Genomic DNA, 25,373 nt, shown 5'->3' on the forward strand with positions numbered 1-25,373 from the left:
AATGTAACTAATGTAGTAGGACAGCCAGGCTGAAATTGTGCCATGTTGTCTTGGCAGCCTCGGTGATGGTTAATTATTTGACAGTTGGTGTGTAAATCTGTCACTGAGCTTTGGTCTTCCCTGTTGTGTTATCATGTTTTGGTCGTAGCCTCGTGACGGCGTTAAATCCACCCTGCTTGTGAAGCGCTGTCTATCAGGTGCAATGTTGTACATCCGTCCTCTGCCCCTCTGTACAGTGGCGGCTCCCTGCAGGTGTCTGCGCCCGAGCAGACACAGGCAGCTTCTGAATGGAGCTGTTGCCGCTATAATAGCAGCTCGGCTGAATTACATTTGCCTGCACAAACCTTTTCAGCATGGAAATCAAATTCGCTCAGCAGGACTCCTCTCCGCTTTATGATTGGTTTCCAGAGGCGGCAGTCGACAAAGATCCTGCACCAAATTGAAATATCCACTGTATGGAGGAGTGACACCAATGCATACAAAATGATTGACGATAGAAAATCAGTCTATAGGATGGGAGGAAACTTTGGGTCTTTGTTGACAAAATGATTCACAAACTGGATCATTTCAAGTTGTTGAATAACAAGGAGTCATGATGCCCCCCCACGCACACACAGGGATCTCTGCTATTTAGGATTAAAAGTCTTTTAATTATAAAAAAGCCCATCATGGAGGTTGAGTCAAAGACAAACACAATTAAAAGTTGGAGCACATTCGTGTTCCTCAGTCGCACAAGACACGGCTCATCAAACTAATTTGAACTAAAGACAGCTTTCGCTGAACAGCTTAATGCCCCATTTGGTTTGCTTAAACTCAGTTAAAGGACAAATAAATCTAAGTTAAACTGGTTGAAGGTGTGCAGAGGCAACAGCACTACAGTGAGGGGACAGACTTTTTTTTTTTACACTGCAGCTCTGTAGCTCTATTCACATGATGCAATGATTGCTTTTTAAATCCTCTACAGTGAGAGGGTTATTTGTCTCGTCCTGCTCCATTTCTTCTCTGCCTCTCCTCCAGAGATGACTTTAGGGTCATATGCCGTGACGGCAGTTTATATTTCACATCATTAACATTACACTGTATACATTAAAGCCACTTGTGTTTACTTCTGCCTTTGTGGGCAATATTGTAACGCCTCTTTTTGGGGGGGGCTTTTAATACAACAGTGCCAGTTCTGAATAGCTCTGTAGTTGACCAAGATGCTCTTATTCTACTTATTCTTCACAAAATTGATTGATTGGGAGGGAGAAAAAAATATCAGCTTCAGAAGCAGCCACAGTCCAGTGTGTGCACTCGACTTGGTTGTATTTAAAACATGGAATGCTGCCGGAAGGTGTCCAGCAAATGTTTCAGTGTGTGCGCACTGCTGTATGGAGACAGTAGTAAAGAACAAGTTTATGACATTTCTCTCACCTCAGTGACATTTAAATGCCAGATTTTTATAATGGAATGTATAAAGTTAACCCCGAGGTATGTCTTTCTTTTCTCTCCCAGACTATCTCCGCCAAAGCTATGGACTGTCTTCAGATTTCGTTCCCCCGTGCGACTACAACAAACTGGTGCTGTCTCTCCTCTCGGGCCTACCCAACGAAGTCGACTTCGCCGTTAACGTTTGCACTCTGCTTTCCAACGAGAGCAAGCACGCCATGCAGCTGGACAAGGACCCCAAACTGGTCACGTTGCTGCTGGCCCACGCCGGTGTCTTCGACGACTGTACGTTCCTCCAGCCTCACTCAGACTGCTGTCTTTGGTTCAGATGTCGAACAGCAGGATAGGAAAGTTATTTACAGTGGAAAAGTGCTCTCTCACTTTATCTGTTGCTCTCATTAGAGCTTTAGCCAGCAGAGAAGCTCTTGTAATTTACATAACTTTAGACAGTTGATTCTCTACATTTAATTAGTGTGAAATATCTGTTGAAAATCATAGTTCGATTCACGATACCCAAAGTAATTAAAGTTGCTCGTAATCCCAGTTTTGTTTTTTTGTTTTTTGATTTGTGATTGTGTGACACGTTGATTACTTTGTAAATACTTCCTAAATTTGCTGCTTCCTTCCTCATGTCTTTGTTCTACGATGAAAGGTCCTCTGTTCATAGCACCACCTGAACATTATTTACCAACAGGGGGGATAAAGAACAAGGGAATAAAGACAAATAATCCTGAGGTGAACTTTGATGCTCTGCTCTAACCCTCTAACCCTTTGTGTCTTTGTAGCGCTAGGCAGCTTCTCCGGGGTATTCGGGACGGACTGGAAGGAGAAAACCTCCCGGGACTTTGTCAGGGTAAAGTAGAGACAAATATTTATCATTCTGTGTCCTTTTGTGTCTCCTGTAAGCTGCCAGTGTCTCTTGATTTGGCCATTTTATATTTATATATATATATATATATATATATATATATATATATATATATATATATATATATATATATATATATATATATATATATATATATATATATATATATATATATATATATATATATATATATATAAAATGGTCAAATATAGATAGATACATATTAAAGTTCCCATATTGTGCTGATTTCCAGGTTCATACTTGTATTTTTGGTTTCTCTTAAAACATGTTTACATGATTTAATATTCAAAAAACACATTATTTTTTTTTAAACCATCTGGTTGAATATACCGGTATTGACCCTCTGTCCTGAAAGCAAGTCTGTTGTGATTGGTCAGTGTTTCCGGGGCTTTCATATCTGTGCTCTCCATATCTCAGCTCTGTCATTGCAGCCGGGGATTGATTGTAACAGGACTGTAGCAGCACTTTTTACTTTTTTATATAGTGCAATTGTGACAGCACAACTTCATGTTAGTCCCAACAACTTGTTTAAAGGCTTCTTTCTGAATGAGGACTATGCATTACTCAGTGGATTGAGCATTTTGATACTTTCTCAGTATTTAAGAAGCACCTATGCCTGCTTTAAAAAAAAAAAAAGAGAGAAATGAGTCAGAGCACGCTGAAAAAAGAAGTGCGCCTCCTTTTCTTTGGGTGCTCGCTTACAGCCTCATACACTTTCTCCTCATCGAAACAATTAAAAAACGAAAATTGACACCCAGAAAAAAACTCTATAGCCCTAAATGTCGTGTCTCTTGACTGTTAATCCCTCTGACTTTATTTTGAACTTCATCCAAGTGTCTTCCTTTTGTCCCATAACTGTTGCCATTGTTTGATTATTCCCCTCCACATAAGGCTTTTCCCCTCTGATTTTGAAAATGCATTATTAATTTCCACATATCGCATGCTCATTTCTCTGGATTCCTCAGTGTGCTGGTACCTACATGAACACTGTGTCTTTCCCCTGACTGGTGAACCCTGAATTAGTAAACAGTGTGTGATGTACTTGGTCTTGATGATTTCTGGCTGATCCTGTTTTTAATGCTTGACAGTGCTGACACTGAGTCACTACACATGAGTATTTTACTTGCCATCACATCCTCCGCCCACTCTAACGCTAACAGCACTGCAAATAACTCAACAACATACACACGCACACACACAAAAACAAACTGGTGAGTGGGAATCACCACTGCTGCCCCTGTTAGTGCATCCTTTGACCCATCTGTACAAGGCTGTATTTAGATATTTCAAATTTCTATAACTGTGATACTCCTGAACTAGATCTGCTGTTTTATTTCTGTGCACAATAATAATCAAAAGCTGCACATCCTCACAAGCAGTTTTGCAGTCTCCAGTCTGGTCTCAGAGGCCACAACATGTTTGGACCAAAGTCAATTTCATGGACTTTTATTTGCTTTGACCTTGCCCTCCCATTTAAAAGTTGTTTTTTTCTGTGCTTTTCCTCTCGCCCCAACAAACCTCCAATACCCTCTTAGTTGGATGACTTTTGTTGTATCCTGTCAGTTGTATTCTGGGTAATGTAGGCGCCAGGTTTTGACAAGGAGGGGGAATGCAGGTAGTAGAGGAGACAGTATCTCTTTTTTGATGATTTTCGGGGGTTTTGTTAATGGTCATGCTGTGGCAACTGGAATTTGCCAAGTTAGTCTGTGTGTCTAAAAAAGACCTCTGATTTGCAAAGACTGATAGCGCTTCAATAATTCATTAGTAATTCATTTCACTTTGTAAATAAAAACTTTTTCTCCTGTACATTTTGGTCAATTTTCCATACCTGCTTAGTAGTGAAACATTACATGCAGCAAAGGGCTGAGGCCAGAATCAGACCTACATCCTCTGTGGTGAGGACACAGCCTCTGCACATGGGACGCCTGCTCTACCAACTGAGCTACTGGGTTCCCCATGATTATAAGTATTTAATACTTCAGTGTTTTATTAAAACAAGCAGGTGGTGCATACAGCAATTCTTTTTTTCAAAGACTTATCAGAACCTTAACCAAAAACCTTATTCAGTCTAATCCCATCCCACAGACCTCTTTCATGGGTACTAAGTGGCCAGTGGAATTCTGAAATAGTAGAAATGTACAGTAAAAATTGGAAAATAATAGAAAATTAAATAAATTACAATAATTTCAGATTAAACATCAGCAATGTTCGGTCCTAGCAATAAAAATGAGTAGAAATAATGAGAAAAATTAATTAATTTTAGTTTTTTTTTGTTTTTTTTTAATTAATTACATTTAAAAAAGTAAATAAACAAATAAAAAGTAAGTAAAAAAATGAATGAAAAATAAAATAAAACTTAAAAAGTAGAAAAGATCAAGTGTAGTTGCTGATGTCCAGGGTATCAAGCCAGACTATTGAAGACCTTCGGGGAAAGGAAAAGTATTCGAAGCCTGTACACTATAATTATTTAATAGGGGGAGTATCTCCATAACTCATTTTTGGCCTCTTAACCTCTCTTGCACAGTGTATAAACTTTTTTCCCCTTTCTTCTCTATACTCAGGTATGTGCAAATAAAAACCAAACTTAACTGCTTGTTAACTCAACAGTTGCAGTTCCCTCACTATTGCTGAATATAAGTACAAGTGAATTATGTGTTGAGATGCAAATGCTAACAGCTGCTGCTCCTCTGCAGTTCTGGAAGGAGGTGGTGGAGGACACTGAAGTCAGGGAGCTGATCTGGGACAAGAACAGCTCGGCACAAGGTAAACAGCTCTGTGCTTAAAGCAGCAGAAAGCAATAAAAGGGTACACTCCTGTATGTTCCCACTATATATTTATTTATTGACACTTATAATGCTGTGAAATGCACTAGTGTGCTTTGCTTTATTTACTGTGACTTCCTTTTCATTTTTACTTGTGTAATACCTTCGAGTGAGAAATGGGGTATGTTGAGTATTTAATGTTACCTTTAAAAAAAAATATTTTTAATGTGTAAAAGTAAAGATTACATAGAATAAAAAACACAAGAGTAAATAAATAAAAGATGCACCTGCTCTGGGAATATACAATATAAAAAAAACCTAAAACGGTTCCTGCTCTTGTCTTTGCAGATGGTACGTCGTGCGAGGAGCGTTGGAAGAGCCTCTTCCACCCGCCGCGGAACCCGGGTATCAGTGACAAGGAGGCCCAGCGGGTGCTGCAGATTGCCGTTATCCTGCGAAACCTCTCCTTCGAGGAGGCCAACGTCAAGCTGCTGGCGGCCAACCGAACGTGCCTGCGCTTCCTTTTGCTCTGTGCCCACTGTAACCTCATCTCACTCCGACAGCTTGGACTTGACACGTTAGGCAACGTGGCCGCCGAGGTTGGTCTGGGTGTTACTGTTTTGGGGCTCAGTGCCAAAACACTTAGCCAAACATATCATGCATTTCTTGACAAAAGAGGCATCTTTTTAAAAATTGATGATACGGATTTGGGTGAGTTCAGCAATGTTGTAAAAAGAGTCTGATGAAGGAGATTTGTTTCCAAATCTAGGTCACTGTGACACAGTAAGCTGTCTCCAGAACAGTCTGAACTGGAGCTAGAGAAGGACCAGTTCAGTTCATGTATGTCAGTTTTAATTTGAAGCAAAAAAGAAAACCTTGTAAACTTTATTACATCTTACAGCTCAGTGGTCAGAGCAGATTTAACTGACATATGCTAAGTCCCTCCCCTGAACAGTGATCGTCCAATCATAGCAACAGTAACTACACGAGGCAGCTCTGCCAAGCTTTGGATATGAAGTGGTGTGCAGTAGGCTGTAGAAAAGGAGATGCTCAGTATTTGAAGAGTTTAAAGGACCTTTTTTTATTTTTCCCTAGCCTTTCCAAAACCAAAAAACACGAGAGCAAAGGTGTAAAGAACAGGTTAAACTGTGTGTTCATCTGCTCTCAGCTCCAGCTTGTGCAGATCAGATGTTTTAAAAGTGTTCTGATTTGCTGAACACACAGTGAGTGGTTGGCTAACAAGCTTGTGTCATCCTCCTCCAAAATCAGATCAATTAGCCATTTAATGATCAGTTTCTGCTCTACAGCAGACATGTCTGACAGGGATGGGCATTTGAGGTAATTTCCATATTTCAGTACTTTATAAAATTATGATTAAGTACAAAAAAATCACTTTAGGATCAGAAATGTAATGTGGATCAGTCTTTTTTTCCCCCCAGAATCATTTTTAAATATTTGTTTTTTCAGACACATCAAACTCAAATCCTCGAATCGCACATAAGATAACATTCTTAAATGCACAAATGGAGATCTTTTAGAAATATAGTGACAGAACATACATTCACAGTGAATGCATTAAATGAGCCCGCTTCAATTTCCACATCACATTTATTGGCATTTGTTGCATGTAGATGAGCCCACATCTATTTTTAGAAGCTGCATGCATAGGGTCCCTGATACAATCAGTTAAGCCTTTGATGCTATTAATTGGATGGTTGAGTTTAGGGGCAGTTAACACATTCGGCAGATATGATACTGCAAAGCCTTATTATCCGTTAATGTAAATAATATAAATGCTGCCAAAACGTGTGTGCTTATGCGCTGTGACCAAGAACACGAATCACAAATGTCTGGATGGAATTACTGTGGTTTGGCTTTTTGCCAAGTTCTTTAAATATAGAAACGAGTCATGATTTTGTTTTAGTCCGGTGCTGTTATCTTTTCTGATTTCTTTCAGCTCCAGCTGGATCCCGTTGACTTTCGGACGACACATCTGATCTTTCACACCATCACCAAATGTTTGATGTCCAGGGACCGGTTTCTCAAAATGAGAGGTGAGTTTTCTGGCGGCCCGTTAAGGTGACTTTTTAGTGTCTGCGTGCTGTGCGAAGCATCTTAAATATGTGTTTCTCTGTGTGTGTCCTTTTAGCCATGGAAATCCTGGGCAACCTCAGCAAAGCAGAGGACAACGGCGTGCTAATCTGCGAGTACGTGGACCAGGACTCGTACAGGGAGGTAATAATGCTCCTCACCCTGCCTGACCTCATGCTGCTCATGGCCTCCTTGGAGGTGCTGTACCTGCTGGCCCAGCTCGGAGAGATTCCCTGCAGCAAGATCGCATCTGTCGACCGTAGCATAGGTACGAATCCTCCACCGTCATATGTTTTTAAAGTTTTTTTTTATTTTTTATTTTGGTTCACTCACTCCAGTTCATTCTCTTTAATAAGTGAATCCAGAAATCTTGAAATCTGGTGTTACATGGGCTTTTAGAGTTTTGGTAACTTGTCTGCCTGCCAAGTTCTTTCAGCCTGTTTGTGACCAAAAAAAAAAAAAATGCATCAGATGTCAGTGTATATTTCTTTCTACCTTGCAAAAAAGATCTGCTTTAGGTAAATAAAAAAAATATATCTGTTAATCAATTAAATTCATTTATTAAATATTTTTAAAAACAAATTGTGAATACGCTCTTAACCTTAAAAAGACTGCGTGATCTCACTTTGAAATGTGGAAATGACATTTTTAGCAGGTGATCCAAGTGTTATCAGAAAATGTCTGCGTCTCCAAATCCGCAACTCTAGGCTTGAGATCCACAAACACCTTTTCGATTCACAAATAATAATTCAATTCACATTGTCTGAAACTTGTAAATTTTAGGAAGATACTTGGTTTTTTACATTTAATTGTAAATTAATTAAATTTTTTTCTTTGGAGTTTGTAATTGCAAAATATTTTTTTATTTTCCTTTTTTGTTGTACTTTTTGAAGGTTTTTTGTATTTACATATTACCCATTAACACACAGATTGTCGATCTTTTCACAGTAAATAATACTGGAACTTTATCTCCATGGAAACATTTCTTTGATCTGCTTCATGGCTGAATTGTTACTGCTAGTTTGGAACACACTCTCCTGTGCTGATCCTTTTCTTCTCTCTCCTATTCCCCATTTAGACCTGTTAGTACGGCTAGTATCGGTTGATCTTCACACTTTCGGACCCGACGCCCTGACGGCGGTGCGGTTGATCGAGCATCAGGCCAACGCTGACCAGCCGGCTGAGGTTCGACCACAGCTGGTGGAGCAGGTACCTGCAGCCGTGCAGGGAGCAGCAGCGCCTGGTGAGTGTCTGTTCGTCACATGTAATCTCTCGCACGGTACTGAATGGAGCCAGAGGGGAATCCGGTCGCACGGTACTGAATGGAGCCGGAGGGGAATCCTGTTGGCCTTGATTGGAAAATTGTAACAATCATTTTCTGCCTTAACAAGAGTTTATACACTCGACATCCTGCCAGGCAAATTACTATGAGAGGAAAATGACCTTGTTTTTTTAAGTGTCGCGAAACTACCACAGAGTAGCTTCACACGATTAAATTATCAAACAAATCAAATGAGAAATTGTTGGTCAGTCACTTCAGATCAGTTCAACAAAACAAAAAAAGTAAAAATCATGTGTAAGTAGGAAATAGAATAGAAGCGGTACTACTTCAGACTGATGCTCACCTGTTGCTGAGCCATAGAAGCACTGCTCTGCAAGCTGTTTATATAAACCCAGTTTGTTTTGTTTTTGTTTTGAAATACCTGCTGATCAATAACTTTTCTTGGACACTTGGAATAATTTTTTAAAAAAAAGGCAATCCAGTTACAATCAAAATATAGACACTGGTGAGAAAATATTAAAAAGCCTTTACTGTAGTGGCTTAATCATTAAAAAAGCCAATATATTTCCACCACTGCATGTCTTTATTGGGGCTTTTAAAAAACAGACAAGTAAAATTAATTTATATCCTACCTTTCACAGATAACAATCACAAAGTGCTTTACATAAAAAAAACAGATAAACAATAATGCAAAGTAAACATACAAAATACACAAGCGGTGATTGACGTCACAGAGCTGACAAATGAAAACACGGCAACAACGAGCTAGATGAGGGCAGAGACACACATAGATGGCAAAACATAAAAGTTAATCAATAATATGAATGATACATTCTAAGAAAAAACAACAAAGGTATGGCCCCACCTATAAGAACCAATAGGAAGCAGTCACGAGCCAGATAATAACATGAAAGATGAAAGAAATAGAAAGAATGAAAACATAAAATTAAAAAACACAAACTAGCATGAAATGAGATCGCACAGAAAAAAAAATTACATATATACACACGCGCGCACACACACACACACACACACACACACACACATTTTTAGATGGAAGATGTAAATCCATTTAGAATTTACATAAGCTGTGAGAAAAATGGTGAAGCCTCTAGAGAATATAAACAAATCACAGAAAACATGTGGAGTCTGTATTCTCAGTAAGACCGGGTCACTTTAGAGCATCCAGTCGATGGATCCAAAAAGGGCCTCCCTTCAATCGAGTTTCTCTCTTCTGCTCTATGTGTTTAATGCACTCTACGCGCAATAAGGAATCATTAGCGTTATGAAGTTCACTAAAGTGAATAGCCGTGGGGTAGTTGCGATTTGCCATTAGTAAAATCATTGTTTACAAGTTCTGTCGTTATTTACATTAACAAGAATATTTACTTTGCACAACGTGGAATAAGTTGCTTTGAACTTTTATGGTAAAAAAACCCAACATTACAATGAGACTGATATTTTTCTGATTTCCTAATTCTTGTTGGCTCATTAATAAGAAGGGCCAGAGTCCAGCAGCGTTCCATATTTGAACCTTTCCCTGTCTGTGACGAAACACCTCGCAGCTGTTATAAATAAAATCCTTCACGCAGAAAAGAAAGGCGATTTAAGTTGAAGCACTGATGAGTAATTGATGACATTTCTACAGGCTAATTAAAGACATCAAGAAAATTAACACCTATTTAATTTTAAATCTCTGCACCTTAAGTCATCTACACACTTTTATTACGGCAGGCAGACGCAGGAATGAAACACAGATGTGAAATCAGCTTGCTGATCTCACAGCATCATGAGTGTGTGTGAATGAACAGGTGACCCTTGGTGGGAACTAACACCCCCACCCCCTCACCTTGGAAGTGTCATTCCTGTGCTGCAAAGTTCTTTTTAATTTTTGCTGACATCTAGTGGACAGAATGGGGAGTACTACAAACGTGAAGTTGGTTTAATGAATGAATGTACAGTCATAAATTAATTATACAGAAGCATTGAGCTGTTTAAAACTTATGTTTTTTTTTTTTCTTTTTGTCTTCTCAGTAACGAGGGTCGCAGTTCAATCCACTCAACCTCCTCCTGGTATTGTGGAACTAGATGGGGAGAAATTTACACTGCAGTGGTAAGATGAATTTGTCTAATAAACACATAATTTAAATGAGAAAAAACTACAACTCAAATGCTTTTTTTGTGAAAAAACAAATCTAAGTTTTTCCTTACCTATCTTTCTTGTATGTGGTGTTTATTTTGCTAGTTGAGTAATCACTCTGTCTGTGGTTTGTTTCTCCGACAGGCTAAATGCACACTTTGAGACAAACCCTGAGGGGTCCGTGTCTCGATCAGAAATGTACTCAGAGTACCTTGCCACGTGCAGTAAAATGGGACGGAGCAACATCTTGAACTCCACCGGCTTCCTCAAATGTCTGCGGTTAGTGTCCTTCTCTGCTGAAGTGATGTCTTTACCCTGACTAAGATTGCTTTCTCTGTTTGCAACACAGCATTTAGCCCCCTTTGCCTTTTGTAGAGCAGCTCTGATAAAGCAAAGCTGTTTCAGTAGTAATACCGGCAAATGTTTCCCTTTGTGATGAATCAATGTCTCCTCCTGCCACCTCAGGACTGTGTTTCCCAACCACACGATGCGGCGGCAAGAGGAGGCCAAGGCCAACAGTCAGGTTCAGATCCTCCTGGTCGGGCTACGGCGGAGGTCGATCCCCCTGCCCATCCAGCTGTACTACCAGCAGCCTCAGCAGCAGAATCCGGCAGCAGCTTCAGCATCTCCAGCAACCCGACACGAAGCTCCTGGAGACGCCCAGGCCCCGCCTCCAGGTACAACTAGCACAATTAATTGTGTTTACGTACTTTCATTAACTTTCTGTCTAGAAGTGATGATGATAAGAGCCACACATTAGGAGCTACAAAGTTGGAAAGGCAACACATAAAAGTACGAATAAATTAAAGGCACATGCATCAGGTTTTTTTTCAGTCACGTAATGCTAGGGCTACACTGCCTGCATGAGTGTGAGCGCCCTGTTGTATTTTTTTTCCCATGCCTGTGTTAGGTTAGAGCAGCCACACTGCGTGTCTGAGCAGCGCTGCTCAGCTGTGGAACATCCAGAGGACAGGAGCACAGTTTTCAGCAAAATTTGCTTAAAATTTATGAAAAGATTCTGGAATCTCTTTACCTTACGTTTTGTAGTTACATTTCTGGTAGGAAACCATTTTTTATTGCATAACATATTAGACACAACACAGCTAACATATTAGACACAACACAGCTTTTTGACTATGTGAAATGGCACCATGTCTTTTGATTCTAAGTGTGCCAACACCTGAGAAAGATCTTATGTGACTTTAAAGGTTGCAGCTTGTTTATGCAGACGCTCTTGTATTGTTGTTCGCCCAGCAGTCTCTTTGGGTGCTGCTGGACACGGTCTTCAGGATTATTCCAATAATGGAAAATCACCAAAATCAGCTTATTTTCAGTGCTTTTAATCACGATCTGTGATAAGTTCACATATCATCCCATCGCTAGTCAGGAGGATCTTACCAGACAAAGAGGGAGGAAGGCTGTAAAGCTGTAACATGTCATGAAACCAAACGAAGATGTCTAAAAGTGTTGTTTTGTTTATGAAGTGAAAATTTTAAATCTGTGTTTTAGACAAGATATAAAGTAAAAGTTGAATAATACACAAGTTGTGCGAATGTTATTTTCACTTTGCTTCATCTAAAATATATTAGAGAATATCAAACATGAGGGGAATTTGGGAGTTTTTGTAAACTTGGAAAATTAGTTAATTTAATTGAAGTGGCGTCTGGGATCTGAACACTTCTCTGTTTGTGTGTTAATGTGTCACCAGGCTTACCTCTCGGGCCTCCCAGTCTTGCACCCCAGTTTGTCCGGGTCTCGGGTCCCAGCCTCAGCAACACCGGTGCCGCTCCCTCCATGGCCTTGACAGCACAGGAACCTCCCCATGCAAATCACCCGACTGTTTCCCGTCACCAGGCGTCCCCACAGGTGTCTCCGCAGTTACCACCAAATCCTCTGGCAGCAGCAGTGCAGCAGCAGCAACAGGTCCGACCGGCTCCAACGGTCCAGATCCCCACATCGGCACCGGCCACCCAGAACCACAGCCCCCAGAACCCTCCCGCTCCTCTTGCAGCTCAGCAACACTCCCCCATGCTTCCCACGGGAACGCCCGTCACGCTATTCCAGCAGGTACCACAGGGCCACATCCTCACCGCCAGGGTGCAAGGTGTGTGTCCTCCAATCACCCAGCACCCGGCCCTCCCTCAAACCCCTCCCCTGTCTGGGCCTCAGGGTGCAGCTCCCCAGGTGGAGCCTCAGTGCGTTGCTGTGGCATCAACGCCCTCTTCTTCCATCCAGGTGGGAGGCGGTCAGGCGTTGAGTATCGCCGGTGTGCCCAATTCCCAGGGATCACGCGTCACGTTTCAGAACATCGCCCCCAAACCAGCGCCAAACCAGACGGGTGGACCAGCAGCCACGATAGCCACTCCCAACCAGCAGCCTCAGCCTCAGCAGCAGGCGCAGAGTGTCGTCATAGTCAGCCCCAACCCCCAGCAGAACCCCGCCTACACCCCCGCCATACACCAGATCGTTCTTGCCAACCCCTCCGCCATTCCCGGTGCCCAGACTATCCAGATAGCAGGGCAGCCCGGAGCTGCTTCCACCCCCTGCCCGCCTCCCGCGTCCCACTCCAACACGCCGGTCCAGCCCAATCAAACTGTCAGCCACGCACTGTCCATGAAACGGCACCAACAGCAGCATCAACAGCAGCTCCAAATCATCTCCCAAACTCCCCCCTCTCAGCCTACCTCCACTGAGTCCAGCTTGATCAAACAGCTACTGCTTCCAAAGCGAGGGCCTTCAACTCCGGGCGGAAAGCTCATCCTGCCCGCTCCACAGGTGCCCCCTCCCAACAGCACGATAGCACCCAGTCCACAGGTCATCTACCAGACGAGCTACAGCACCCAGAATCCCTCTCCTCAGCCTCAGCAGCTCAATGTCCAGCTTGTTCCTGGTCAGCTACCGGCTGCGGGAGCCCCAGCCATCCAGGCGGTCCAGCTCCTGCCGGGCCAGCTCATTTCCACGAGTAGCGCGGGGGCAGCTACCATCATCCAGGGCCCCACGGCAGCTGGACAGGTCACGTTCACCGTGGTCCCCAACACTGGCTTCACCACATCCACCGCTGCTGTCGCTGCCGTCAGCCAGGGGGCTGTGGCCCCAGGAGTCCCGCCTCCTCCATTCCCGACTGCAACAGCGCCCCACCACGCCCCGGCAGCTCCACCACCACCGCCACCACCACTGCCAGCTCCCCTCAGAGGAGACAAGATCATTTGTCAAAAGGAGGAGGAGGCCAAGGACGCCACGGGGCTGCACATACACGAGAGAAAGATCGAGGTGATGGAGAACTCGTCTTTGGCAGAAGGAGACGCCAACGGTAAAACTAGTAACGGCGATGTCCCGGCAGGTGCCAAGCTGCTAAACGGTCGGAAGTGCATGGAGTCTAATCTACCTCCATACCACTCAGGGAACAGCCAGGGGGCGCTCAATGGCCCGGCTACGGAGAGTCACCCTGCTAATGGGAAGCAGGCGCTCTCCCCGAGCCTGAACGCCCCCCTGGAGGGCAACCCCGACCCCAAAAAGACACTAGTCAACGGGGTGTGTGACTTTGATCGGGGTGACAGTGGTGGCAACTTAAACAAAAACATTCCAAATCACATTGCTTCCAAACAGTACTTGGGGAACGGGGAGGTGGGCCCCTCTGAGAAGAGTCATGGGTCAGACCCCCCTCTTCCCAGTCCTCCTCCCCCCCAGCAGGACACTGCCAAAGCCCAGCAGGCCGAGCGCCTGGCTAACGGACCCCAGGCAGTAGGCAACAAGCCTCCCTCGGAATTAACCAACGGACCTTTAGGGCCTGGCCACGCCGTGCCTGCGCTAAGACAGCAACTGCTCCCCAATTCCACCCTCCCCCCCACTGTTACTGTTACCTCCCAGAGTCTCGCCGCCTCTCCCGCTAACGGAGTGGCCTCCGAGGCTCGAGGTCTCAAGAGACCGGCCGAGAACGAGGAGCGCAGCACATCGGCAGCAGCACCCTCGGGGATCCCTAATAAAGTGGGAGTGCGGATCATCACCATCAGTGACCCCAACAACGCCGGCAGCAGCGCCACCATGGTGGCGGTGCCAGCAGGAACAGACCCAAGCACAGTAGCCAAAGTAGCAATAGAGAACGCCACTCAGCAGAGGAACTGCTCGCCCACACTGGCAGCTGGCTCAACGGTGAGTCACTGTAGGGTTAGTCTCACACGAAGCCACATTTATCAGTGTCTGCTCGTAGTGTAATCTGTCATAAAAGCGTGTCTAGCATGTCTGCCACAGACACACGGGTGAGTATCTGCATTACAGAGTCATGTGCTTCGGCTATGGCTCCTATGTTGTGTTCATGTATCGAACTTCCATCTTTAAATGATATCTCAGAGTCAGGGGGGATCCTTTTGTGAAACAATTAATGTGATTGTCATGAAATGCGGTGACACGCTGTTGTTTCCATAAAGATCCGTTGATCCGCAGACTCGTTAACATTCATGAGGTGCTTTGCGTTGATTATTTGTGGTTGAATGTGGGCGTGTAGAAGGCGGGATATTAGGCCGGTCCATGTGTAGACAATTCCAAGTTAATTCTGGATATTAAAAGGAAATTGTGGACTTGCAGGCGTGCGCACGATTTTATAAATCGGAATATTTTCGGCGCATGCCATTTTTTGCTTCTGTCCGCATGTTTACTTTTTTCACAAATCCTACGCACTGCTTTATAAATGAGACCCCCTAACCAGGGGTCCCCAAAGCTTCATGGGGGTCACAAGCCTTTTTTGATTTTAAGGGGTGTAAAAAAAAAAACATTTTTTTTATTCATTAGGCCTGTATGTCAGCACTTCATTTCTGTGAAAAAACTAACATTGTTAGTTTTTCAAGTTAAGATTATTTAAAATACAAACTTTAAAAACTAAAAAAAAGTCTTAGGGGCAGGTAAGGGCAGAGATTTCACAGGATTTATCTACTCAAAATTTTTCTAAATAGCTCGTTTTACATAAACTCTGCAGCTAATGTCGTGAGTTCATCAGTATTTCTGCTCTGTTTTTGTATTATTATGTTATGTTATTTCAAGTGCATTGGATATAATGGGGAAGTGTCCATAAAATCTGAAACTTAAGTAGAGGTCATCAATTTAGTCCATTATAGAAAATGGGTCCCTTAAGGAAAAAGTTTGGGAGCCACTGTTTTTTTTTTTTAATCTGAATTCCAAAACATTCCTTTTTTAATCATTTATTCATATTTTTTTCTTGTAAAACACAAAATGCCTCTTCTGGAAGTGAATGTTGAACATATACTGTTTGCAGTTCTCAGGATGGCGGCTGACAGGATTGTCAGCAGCTACAATCTGTTCAGTTTTTATTGGAAAAAACGGTTCTAAGAAAAATGGCGTTAATTTGTTGTATTTATCTATAAGTGTTCTTGTTTTGTGGTCTTAGTTGCGATGCAGCTTTTATGTGACGTTCAGTCGATGTAATATGATACAGGATACTCCAACCTCAGATTTTTTTGCACTAAGAAAGAGCAAAAAAATACTCTTTATTTTCTCCATTCTGTGCCTCCCTCTGAGCTGCTAATGCGTTCGGCTGTGGAACAGAATGATTTTAAACCTGCAGAGAGGCTGTCAAGAATACAGCAACAAAAGCCACAAAGGGCCACTGGCATTTTAGCACTTAGCGAAGGACACTTTTTTTGTTTGTACCAATCCTGAAGATTTTTTTCATTTCATGTGTGTGAGATGCCACAAAAGACACAAAAATGAATATGACAGGTTTGAATGTTGTATAATCCATCACACTGATAACTAGAGCGTCGAATAACTGAGTTTTGTCAGCTTGGAGATTGGTTGCCTTTTTTGCACAACTGGAAGAAGTAGTTTGAAAGTATGTCTGTGGTTCTGCAGCAGGCATTAACTCCCTCTGAAAAGTTGGTTTTAAAATCAATCATGGGGTTTGCAAAAAGTGTTTAAGAGAAAAACCAACTTTGCAGAGTCAACAACAAATATGCACTTATTGCACATCACTTGTGAGTTGATGTGTGGAGGTTAAGAAGGTGAGGCCAGTTAAGACCATGTGGCTCTCACTGATACCCACCTCCTACAGCAAAGCCGCTGAGAGAGCAACTTCTGCCAAGAGTCGGGCCGCGGTTACATCTCAGCCTACACTTACTGTTCGGGAAAAATTACAATTTCAGCCGGTGAATTTTTTAAACTGTATTTTAATTTAATTTACATCAACATTACAGTCTGTACATTTTCATACAGTTACTTGTTTCGGCTGTGCATTTGTCAGAAGTGTGGATCGACTTGTGAGTTTTATGACTCAACACTCAACTTGACAAAGTCAAAAAAGACTTACAGCTGGACTTTAAAATCTATGACTCGTGACTTCGCATTTAGACACTAGACATGCAACAGCTTACACAGCATCACTTTAAAGGCAGAATAGTATTCGAGAAAATGTCTCACAAATTTGGGAAGATAAATTTGGAACATTTTCTCGTATGAGATGAGACAATTTCAACAAGATAGAACAGAAACATACAAAATTAATTTTATTGTGTTACTGCTTATAGTTGTATATGCTATGAAAGTGCAATTTCGGCATTGCTTTTTTATACATTTTTAAAATACTTTTAGTTTTTTTTTTTTTTTAAAAAATGCATTTTAATTTTAATTTTTAAATGTAAATTATTGGGGATTTGACTTGGGTGTTTAAAGTCTTGACTCGGGACTTGTCTCTCTTGACTTTGGACGTGCAAGTCTCAGACTTACAAAGGATTTGGTACTTGAATGCAAAGACTTGAGACTTGTGACTTGGTCTTATTTCTGGTAACTGTACACATTATATTCAAGTATTAAATACATTTTTCTAAAAACCTAAATAATTACATTCATATGTATTTATAACAAACCCATCAAAAATGAACAAAAACGAGGATAATTGTCCTGTGTAAGCATATGACGCTAAAGGCACAATATTTCAGGAAAGGGATAGTATGTGATGTGTGTAAAGGGAGAATTTTGGATTCTGTCTTTTAAAATTCCTTTTATTTTTCCTGTTTTTCTGTTTTCCATAGTAACCCATTCAGAACCTGATCTGTCAGTAATTATGAATATTTTATAGGGATTTAGGGTGTCTCCATTTACTTGACAATTGTCAATTAATATTTTCCCAACTCTTCCACAGCCTACAGTTACCCCGTCCCCTCCGCCTGTATCCCAGCCTGCACCGGGGGGAAACCACAGCCCTCGCCTCGCAGCACAGCAAAGCCCCGCAGCCCCACCAGAGCAGAGCAGGAAAGCAGGGCAGAACTTCAAGTGTCTGTGGATATCCTGTAAACGGTACGCGTCACAGACGGACGTTCACAGTCCAACTTAGCTGAGACGTTGTGGACCTTTTGCTGATGAGTTCCGTTTCTTCTTCAGGTGGTTTGAAACGCCGTCTCAGGTGTTTTATCACGCAGCAACGCAACATGGTGGAAAAGGTGTGTATGGAGGCCAGTGTCAATGGGAAGGATGTGAACCTTTTCCCCGGCAGAGACTGTCCTTCATCACGCATCTACAGGTAAGACTGCCTCCTCTCTCTGCTCCTACAGGGAGTCTCTCTTTGTCTCAGTGTTTTTGCACTTTTAATGGTACCATACCACCTCTACATGAAATGCTAACAATGAAAACATTTTCAAGATTTATTTTTACGTAATTATATATTTTTATTGTAATCTGGTTGTTATTTCCAATGAACTTGTTTTTCTTTTTATGCCCTTTTACTGTTTTGACTTTGGTTGTTTAACATTTCTTTAGATTTCTTTTATTTGCTTATCTGCCTGTCTGCTATTTATTCCCAGAGTTGTGGTATCTATGTGCTGCATAATTATTTTTATTTTAATTGAATTGAATTGAATTTCCGTTTCTATATATTGTTAGGTTTTAGCACTCTCGCATGTAAAGCACTCTGTGTTGCATTTTATGTATTAAAGGTGCGAAACACATAAAGGTCATTATCATTATTATTATTAAAGAGTTTCCACTCTTTCTTTTGCAGGATAAGCACTGTTCTCGAGAAGCTTTGCTGGCTGGACTCAAACTAGAGGAGCAGCAGGCGCAAAGTCCCAATCAGACTTCTTCCCAGTAAGCACACCTTTCTGTACTAATCCATATCCACGGTTGATGCCTGAAACTGTACTCTGTGAAAATCAGTGCACTGATGGTGGTATTTGACACATGACACTGATGTGCTGTTTCTCTTTGACGTTCTAAAGGACTCCGCCTGCGTCAGGCAGTACTCCGACACCGCGAGCACCGAAAGCAATCGTGAATCATCCGAGCGCAGCTCTCATGGCCCTCCGCAGAGGCTCTCGAAACCTGGTCTTCAGGGACTTCACTGTGAGTAGAACAAGACTGACCTGTGCTTCGTTTCTCTCAGATTTTCCTTGAAATTCGCATTCACTTTGGTATGATTTGTAAAGCTCTTGGTTGGCCGAGGTGGACGTAAGCTGCTCTGAGGCTTTTAAATCCCACTGTTTCCTTTGTGTCATGCTTCAAACACAGACTCAGGATTGACTGGAAATGCCTCGGGCTAGGGGGCGTATTTGGAAATTTCCAGGTTTTCATGAGGTTCATTACGAATCTGCACAAAAATCAAATGTTAGAAAACCCTTTTGCAATGTACATACAATTAGACAATTTATCAGCGTGTCTTAAAAAGTCTAAAAATGTTTTTTAATCAAATTAAAAAATAAATAAATAAAGTCTTATATTTGATTTTGGGATTCCCATTAATATTTTATGAAATTAAATTTATCCACCTTTTAATTTCTTTTTGTCAAAATGAGTCAAGCTTTTCTGTGTTAAAAGTCCACATTTCTGATGTTACAAATCTTTACCTCTGAACCTGAAGCTGTATTTTTACTCAACACTTGCACTAACTCACTCGAATAACCACAGTCCTACTAAAAACCAACCTCTTGTACGATATCACATAAACAGCTACTTACTTACCTGCGATACTTGAAAAAGATTTTTCCAAAATCAGACTTAAATTCGGTTTAAAATGACCCTGAAAATGTCTTAAGTATTAAATTTAAGTGCCTGATACCTGTAGACACTTTCCCACACATTGAATTTATTGGCGGCGGCCCACCATGACTTTGGGCACAGATGGAGCAGCAGAACGCCAGGCACAGTGAAGTTAATCTTAAACATCCATTACACTGGATATAGAGTTCAGCAGCAGCAGCTGCGCTCATCCATCGCTCTGATCTGATCAGCTCTGACCGGATTTGCCTGATCAGTTATCCACCCCACAACTCAAACTCCTCAAACTGCTGCTGAGGGGAAAAAAGGACTTAGGATGAGTTCTGCTTGTGTTCACCGACCTCCAAAAACGTCTGAATTTACAGACGGGACACAGAATGTTAAAAAAAGGGAAATCTAATTCTGTAGAAACACCTGATTTCTTTTGCTTTAGAACTATATCTTTCTGCATATTTTGGCATTCGCTATTGTAAAAAACAGTTTGTTTGTAAGCTATATATCATATTTGGGACAAAATTGTGTCAGAAAAACCAATCTTGTTGCCATGTCCGTATCACAAGTAGAAACATGGAAATGAAGCCTTTGTCTTAGGGATGCAACAGTATGAAGATTTTCACAGTATGGTAACCTCAAAAAAAATATCACAGTATTAAAGAATTATTCTTAATATGTCATATTGATGTTTAAAGAAATGGAAACTCTTTTTCATATTATTAACAAGTGTTTTCTCACTATAATTAAAACTTCAGGCCGGTTTTAATATGAAAATATGTGTAAAAAGTAAAATAAGTGTCTGTCTGCAGTGGTCACTCCCACTGAACCTCTGTCATATATAAAAGTGGAATTAATGAATGTCTTTCTTGTTTGTTTCCTTTGCTAGGATGAGAAAGAGGGACCAGTGACCAAACACATACGACTAACTGCTGCCTTAACGTTAAAGAACATCGCCAAGCACTCAGACTGTGGTCGCATGTAAGTGTCCCTCTGGCTCTGAGTGTTGTTTGTACCTTCGACTTGTGAACAAAAAGATGTCATGAAAGTTATAGACAACCTAAAAAACTACACCTGACAGTATATCGCAATCCGATACACGTAATAATTACCCTTTTTTGTGTAGCTTAAATTTCAGAGGTTGTTCATGCAGTTATTAGAGCTGGATTGCATTAAATCAGGGGGTCAACTGATCATCGGCCTGGCCATTTATTGGGGCCAATATTTGCCATTTTTGCCATGTGTATGTGCATTTTATTTTAATGATTGCAAATAAATTAATTAATTATAAAAAAAAAGAAAGAAAATGTCAGTGTGGGAGGAAAAGGAGAAAAAGTTACGAGAAAGTTACTTGACAATAAGAAAAAGAATAAATATATATATATATATATATATACATAATGTATTTTTTTATAAAATAATTTCAAATCTAAAATATAATTATTATTATAAATATAGTTTTCTGGACATTTTTCCCTGTTTTTTCTTTTTTGAATAATTATCTAGTTATCTTCCTCTCTTTTGAAACTATTTTAGGTAATTTTCTTGTAATTCACTTGTTTTAATCACGTCTTGCGTTTCTTGCTGTCTCTCAGGTTGGTAAAGAGGCATGAGACGCACCTCTCAGTGCTAGCGCTAAGTAACATGGAGGTCTCCACCACGCTCGCCAAATGCCTTTATGAACTGACGCGCTCGCTCCAGGCTTAACGCCAAAAGGACAACCCAGTCTACAACCCCCATCCCTCTCCCGAGACGAGAGGAGGAAGCCACCGGTGAGCCGTAGCGGGTCTGCAGGGGGAGCAGAGGGCGGGAACCGGAACGAAGACCCTCCTTCTGCCGCCTGCACCCTCCAAACCCCTCCCCCCACATCCCTCACCTCCTTCCTCGCCAACCTGTGTTCAAACACCCCGCCCTCCCTCATCGACACACAAATACACACACAAAAAAAAAACTGCCACGGGGTCTTCCACCAGCTGCCCACCAGGGGGGGCTCTTTAAGACTGCTTCCCCGAGGGACTCCACCAACGAAACCCCAAACACGAGCACATTTTGTTTAAGTTTTTTTTTCTTTTTTTTTTTTAGTTTTTTTTTTCTTTGTCCCGTGAACTGATGTGTGCGTTGGAGTGAGTGGCGTTTGACTGAAAGGCACGGATTGGCAGGGAAGTGGGGGGGGCTAACGTAGGTGTCCCGCAGGGATGGGTGGAGGAGGACTCAGCTGGCAACTGGCGCAGAGAATTTTTTTTTTTTTTTTTCTTTAGAAACTTGGTAGCTTGGTTTTCTTACTTGAGTCAATATATTTTCACTTATTTATTATTGAAATGAATACCATTACAATTAATGAAAAAGAATCTTGTAAATATGTTGTGAATATATATAAAGAAGATCCTCTTTCATGCCGATGCAGCCACTGGAGAACTTGCTCTGTGGAGTAATAGAAGCATTACTTTGGTAGAATTGAATAAAGTAGTATGGTTTTTTTTGTTTGTTTTGTTTTTTTGCTTTTTTTATGATCCCTGGTCACTTGTATCTAATGTGATTCTATACTCAGCAGTGGATGAATGTACTTAAAAACCTGTAAATAATTCTGCAAAGGTACTGATGCTGTAAAGCTTAGGGAGGGGGAAAAACAGTTTTTTGTGGAACTGTGACATTTTTTGTATTATAATACCTTGTAGAACTCATTTTGCTGGCTGAAAGAGTATGGAATAATATATCTCATGTCATTTTGTAGAAGAAAAAAAAAATATTGAAGGTATTCTCTTCCCTTCCTCTTCCCTCACACGCCCTTCCCCCTCAACACACACACACACACAAGTAACATATATCCACTGTAAGCGTTTTGTCATTGTACGAGCACAGTGCGCGTACCAAAATTTTTTTGTATTTGTAAATTGGTTTAAATACATGGAGTTTTTATACAGGTTTTCTCCTGTGTTCTTTGCTTTACGTGCAGGTATGATATTTTCTTCACTACTTTTTTCTATCTTAATATAGTGTGGAGTTTTATTGTACTATTTTTTCATTCTTAATACCATGCCACATTCCGGCTCACGTCCTCAGACTGTCCTCTCTACCGTGTGTTGTGTAACATTTATGACTGCCTGTCGTATTAGCATCTGACCGGGGCGACCCAACCATCCTCATTTCTGCGGTGTCAGTAGGATGTGTGACTATACATAGACCTAACAGTCTGTTAGAGATTGGCTTTATTTACTTTGGTGACTGTTTATAGTTTTTAAATAAAACACTGAACATTTTGCTTTGGGTTTACGCTTGTTTCTTTATTTTTTTTCTACCACAGATTTCTCCCGTTGTTCAGTCTATGAAAGAGCAGGCAGTAGTTGATGTTGAAGATGTGGAGAGGCTCAACTAATTAGACTAGATTGTTCAAATAGTCACACAAAGTCATGGAGAAACGATTGAAATATTTACAGCTAAAAGTAACTGATTAGTTGTTGAAATACATTACTAAAAGTAAACAGTTGAAGAGTAAGCAAAACGTAATGGATAAACATTTGAAATACTTCAAAGTAATGGTTACAATATATGATTGAAAGTGATGCATTAACTACTGAAATAGTCAAAAAAGGATCAACTTTAGTTGACTAAAATGGATAAATGGGGGTCGCTGTTGATAGATTATTTATGAATGGTGACATTGATGATGAAAAGTAGCTTTATATAGTTGAATAGTTTGCTGAAATAAACACATTGTTTAAATTATTAAGTTGAATAGGTAGTAAGAAGTAATGGATGAAAAATTGAAATTGTTAAACGTAATGTATAAATAGTTGAAATAGCAAAATGAGGTGAAATAATTTGCTACAGTAATTTATAAATGATTAGATGGTTAAAAATAATGGGTAAATGTTTAAAATTATAAGCTGAAAGAGATGGATAATTGGTTAAAATTACTATGCATAAGTAATGGCTAAATGGTTAGAATAGTTTACTAAAAGCAAACATGAGGAACATGTTGAAATAGCTAAAAGTAATGGATAAAAGGTGAAATAGTTAGCAAAAAGTGAAGTATAAATGGTAAAAATTGCTGAAAGAATTGGAAAAGTTGTTGAAATGATTAGCTAAAAGTAATGTATAATTGCCTGAAATAGCTAAATGATTGAAATAGGTAACAAAAAGTAACGTTTGTATGGTTGAAATACTTGTGAAGTAATGTTTTAATGGTCACAATAGTTGTGAAGTTATGTTCAAATGGTTGAAATAGTTGTGAAGTAATGTTTAAATGATTGAAATAGTTTATCAGAAGTTTAAATGATTGAAATAGTTTATCAGAAGTTTATATGGTTGAAATAGTTAGCTCCAAGATATGGATAAATAGTTGAAATAGTGAGCAAAAATAAATGGCCTGTGTCATTCCAAGAGGTAGCCGTTCTAATACAAACTTGACCTAAACATCCTAAATATTGAGCAGTTCAATCAAAGATTACAACAACAAAAACACTTTAGAGACATTATGAAATAAATTCAGCTGAATACTTTTGGAGTTCATCAAGAGCTATCTGACAATGGTGAATTTTCAATGGCTGTGACCACTATGCAAAAATTTAGCCTCCTAGTTAGAGCAAAAACTGTGGCCGCCAAAGTGTGAGGAAATTTTTGTCTACTGACTGATCAACCAACCGATAGAGCGACTCACTGGTTGCAGCTAGAGAAAGGAATTGGGCAACCACTGGTACAGAGAACACAGAGCATGAGTCTTTCCCTGGATTCATCGCAGCTCCCTGTTGTGTGCTAAATAAGAAACGTCTTAACAGATGCCAGTGTTTTTAATATTCAGCACTAAGTTTTCATGGTTGGTAGTTGGAACTTCAAACAGCCCTCTTGTCTGATATAACCTAACAAGCTCTCTTTTTTGGCAAGCTCATCCTTTTGTTCTGCTTAACCACTGGACACGTTCCTTTGCCTCGTTCCTTTCAACATAATTGAATTGTTAATGACTTTGCTGAGCGCTCCACTTCCCACAGCTCCCAAAACATACTCTGTGTTTAATCTTTCACAGAACTTTCAGTATTCATCAAAAAGACTGTACCGTCTCATTTTGTTAGTGCTTAGAGCATAATGTGAGATCCTCGTGCTGGGTTATTTTTGCTTCAGTCTTTGTTGTTCGTTGGTCTTTTCTGTGGTGTTTCTGCATTTAATCAAAAGATGCAGGGAGTCTTATGTAATCGTGGCTGAGGTGGTGCTCGTTTTTCAGTCATTCGAATGAAACAAATGGACCCTTTGGTCACGGATCTCCATTTAATCACATTTTGCTTTGAGGACCTCCATCTGAAAAGATTTTGGTTGTTAGACATGATTAAAACCAGAGTTCTATAGCCGTCAACTACAGTCAATGAGATAACAGCTGAATAAGTGAAACATCACAGTGGTCACTTTTGTGACTTATTCACACTGGACTCTTTTCAAAAAGTGAATTATTTCATGAAAATTAACTATCCCTATTTTTCTGGGGACCCCCTCTGGAACTCCCTCAAGGACCCCTGGGGGTCCCTGGACCCCTGGTTGACCCTTCGAAACCTGACTTGGCATTAGTTTTCTTGCGCTGCATTTGGATGCCTTCCACAAGCTATTTAACCCGTTGAAACCTGAGCAAATTGGTTTGATTTAAAATAAATAAAGGGGAAAAAGCAATGGCTAACTTGGCAAGAAATGTTCCACAAATTGTGAGAAATAAGTAAAGGACAAGGACCTAAAACTTTGTCTTTAAAAATGGGGGAGGATTATTAGAAAGTGAAAAAAAGGAAAAAAGTGTCTATATATTTTATGATTGTACTA

At 40.8% G+C, this 25,373-nt stretch overlaps 1 protein-coding gene across 2 annotated transcripts in view; it reads left to right on the forward strand.

Moving 5' to 3' along the window:
• Positions 1-22,834, forward strand: part of arid2 (AT-rich interaction domain 2) — a 45,821-nt gene extending 22,987 nt beyond the window's left edge. For both annotated transcript variants that reach the window (XM_042511065.2, XM_088072650.1), the window contains 17 exons: positions 1,495-1,713; positions 2,214-2,281; positions 5,011-5,080; positions 5,428-5,678; positions 7,037-7,133; positions 7,229-7,438; positions 8,249-8,413; positions 10,487-10,565; positions 10,737-10,871; positions 11,058-11,269; positions 12,301-14,741; positions 17,740-17,894; positions 17,979-18,117; positions 18,595-18,680; positions 18,812-18,935; positions 20,467-20,558; positions 21,173-22,834. In XM_042511065.2, coding sequence (XP_042366999.2) covers positions 1,495-1,713; positions 2,214-2,281; positions 5,011-5,080; positions 5,428-5,678; positions 7,037-7,133; positions 7,229-7,438; positions 8,249-8,413; positions 10,487-10,565; positions 10,737-10,871; positions 11,058-11,269; positions 12,301-14,741; positions 17,740-17,894; positions 17,979-18,117; positions 18,595-18,680; positions 18,812-18,935; positions 20,467-20,558; positions 21,173-21,284 — 4,655 coding nt within the window. In that variant the 3' untranslated portion in view covers positions 21,285-22,834. The remainder of the gene's footprint in view (positions 1-1,494; positions 1,714-2,213; positions 2,282-5,010; positions 5,081-5,427; positions 5,679-7,036; positions 7,134-7,228; positions 7,439-8,248; positions 8,414-10,486; positions 10,566-10,736; positions 10,872-11,057; positions 11,270-12,300; positions 14,742-17,739; positions 17,895-17,978; positions 18,118-18,594; positions 18,681-18,811; positions 18,936-20,466; positions 20,559-21,172) is intronic.
• The last annotated feature ends 2,539 nt before the right edge of the window (positions 22,835-25,373 follow it).

Source organism: Plectropomus leopardus, chromosome 22 (assembly GCF_026936395.1).
Source record: "Plectropomus leopardus strain MGB_pleo_1.0 chromosome 22, ASM2693639v1, whole genome shotgun sequence".
Classification (NCBI taxonomy): Eukaryota; Metazoa; Chordata; class Actinopteri; order Perciformes; family Serranidae; genus Plectropomus; species Plectropomus leopardus.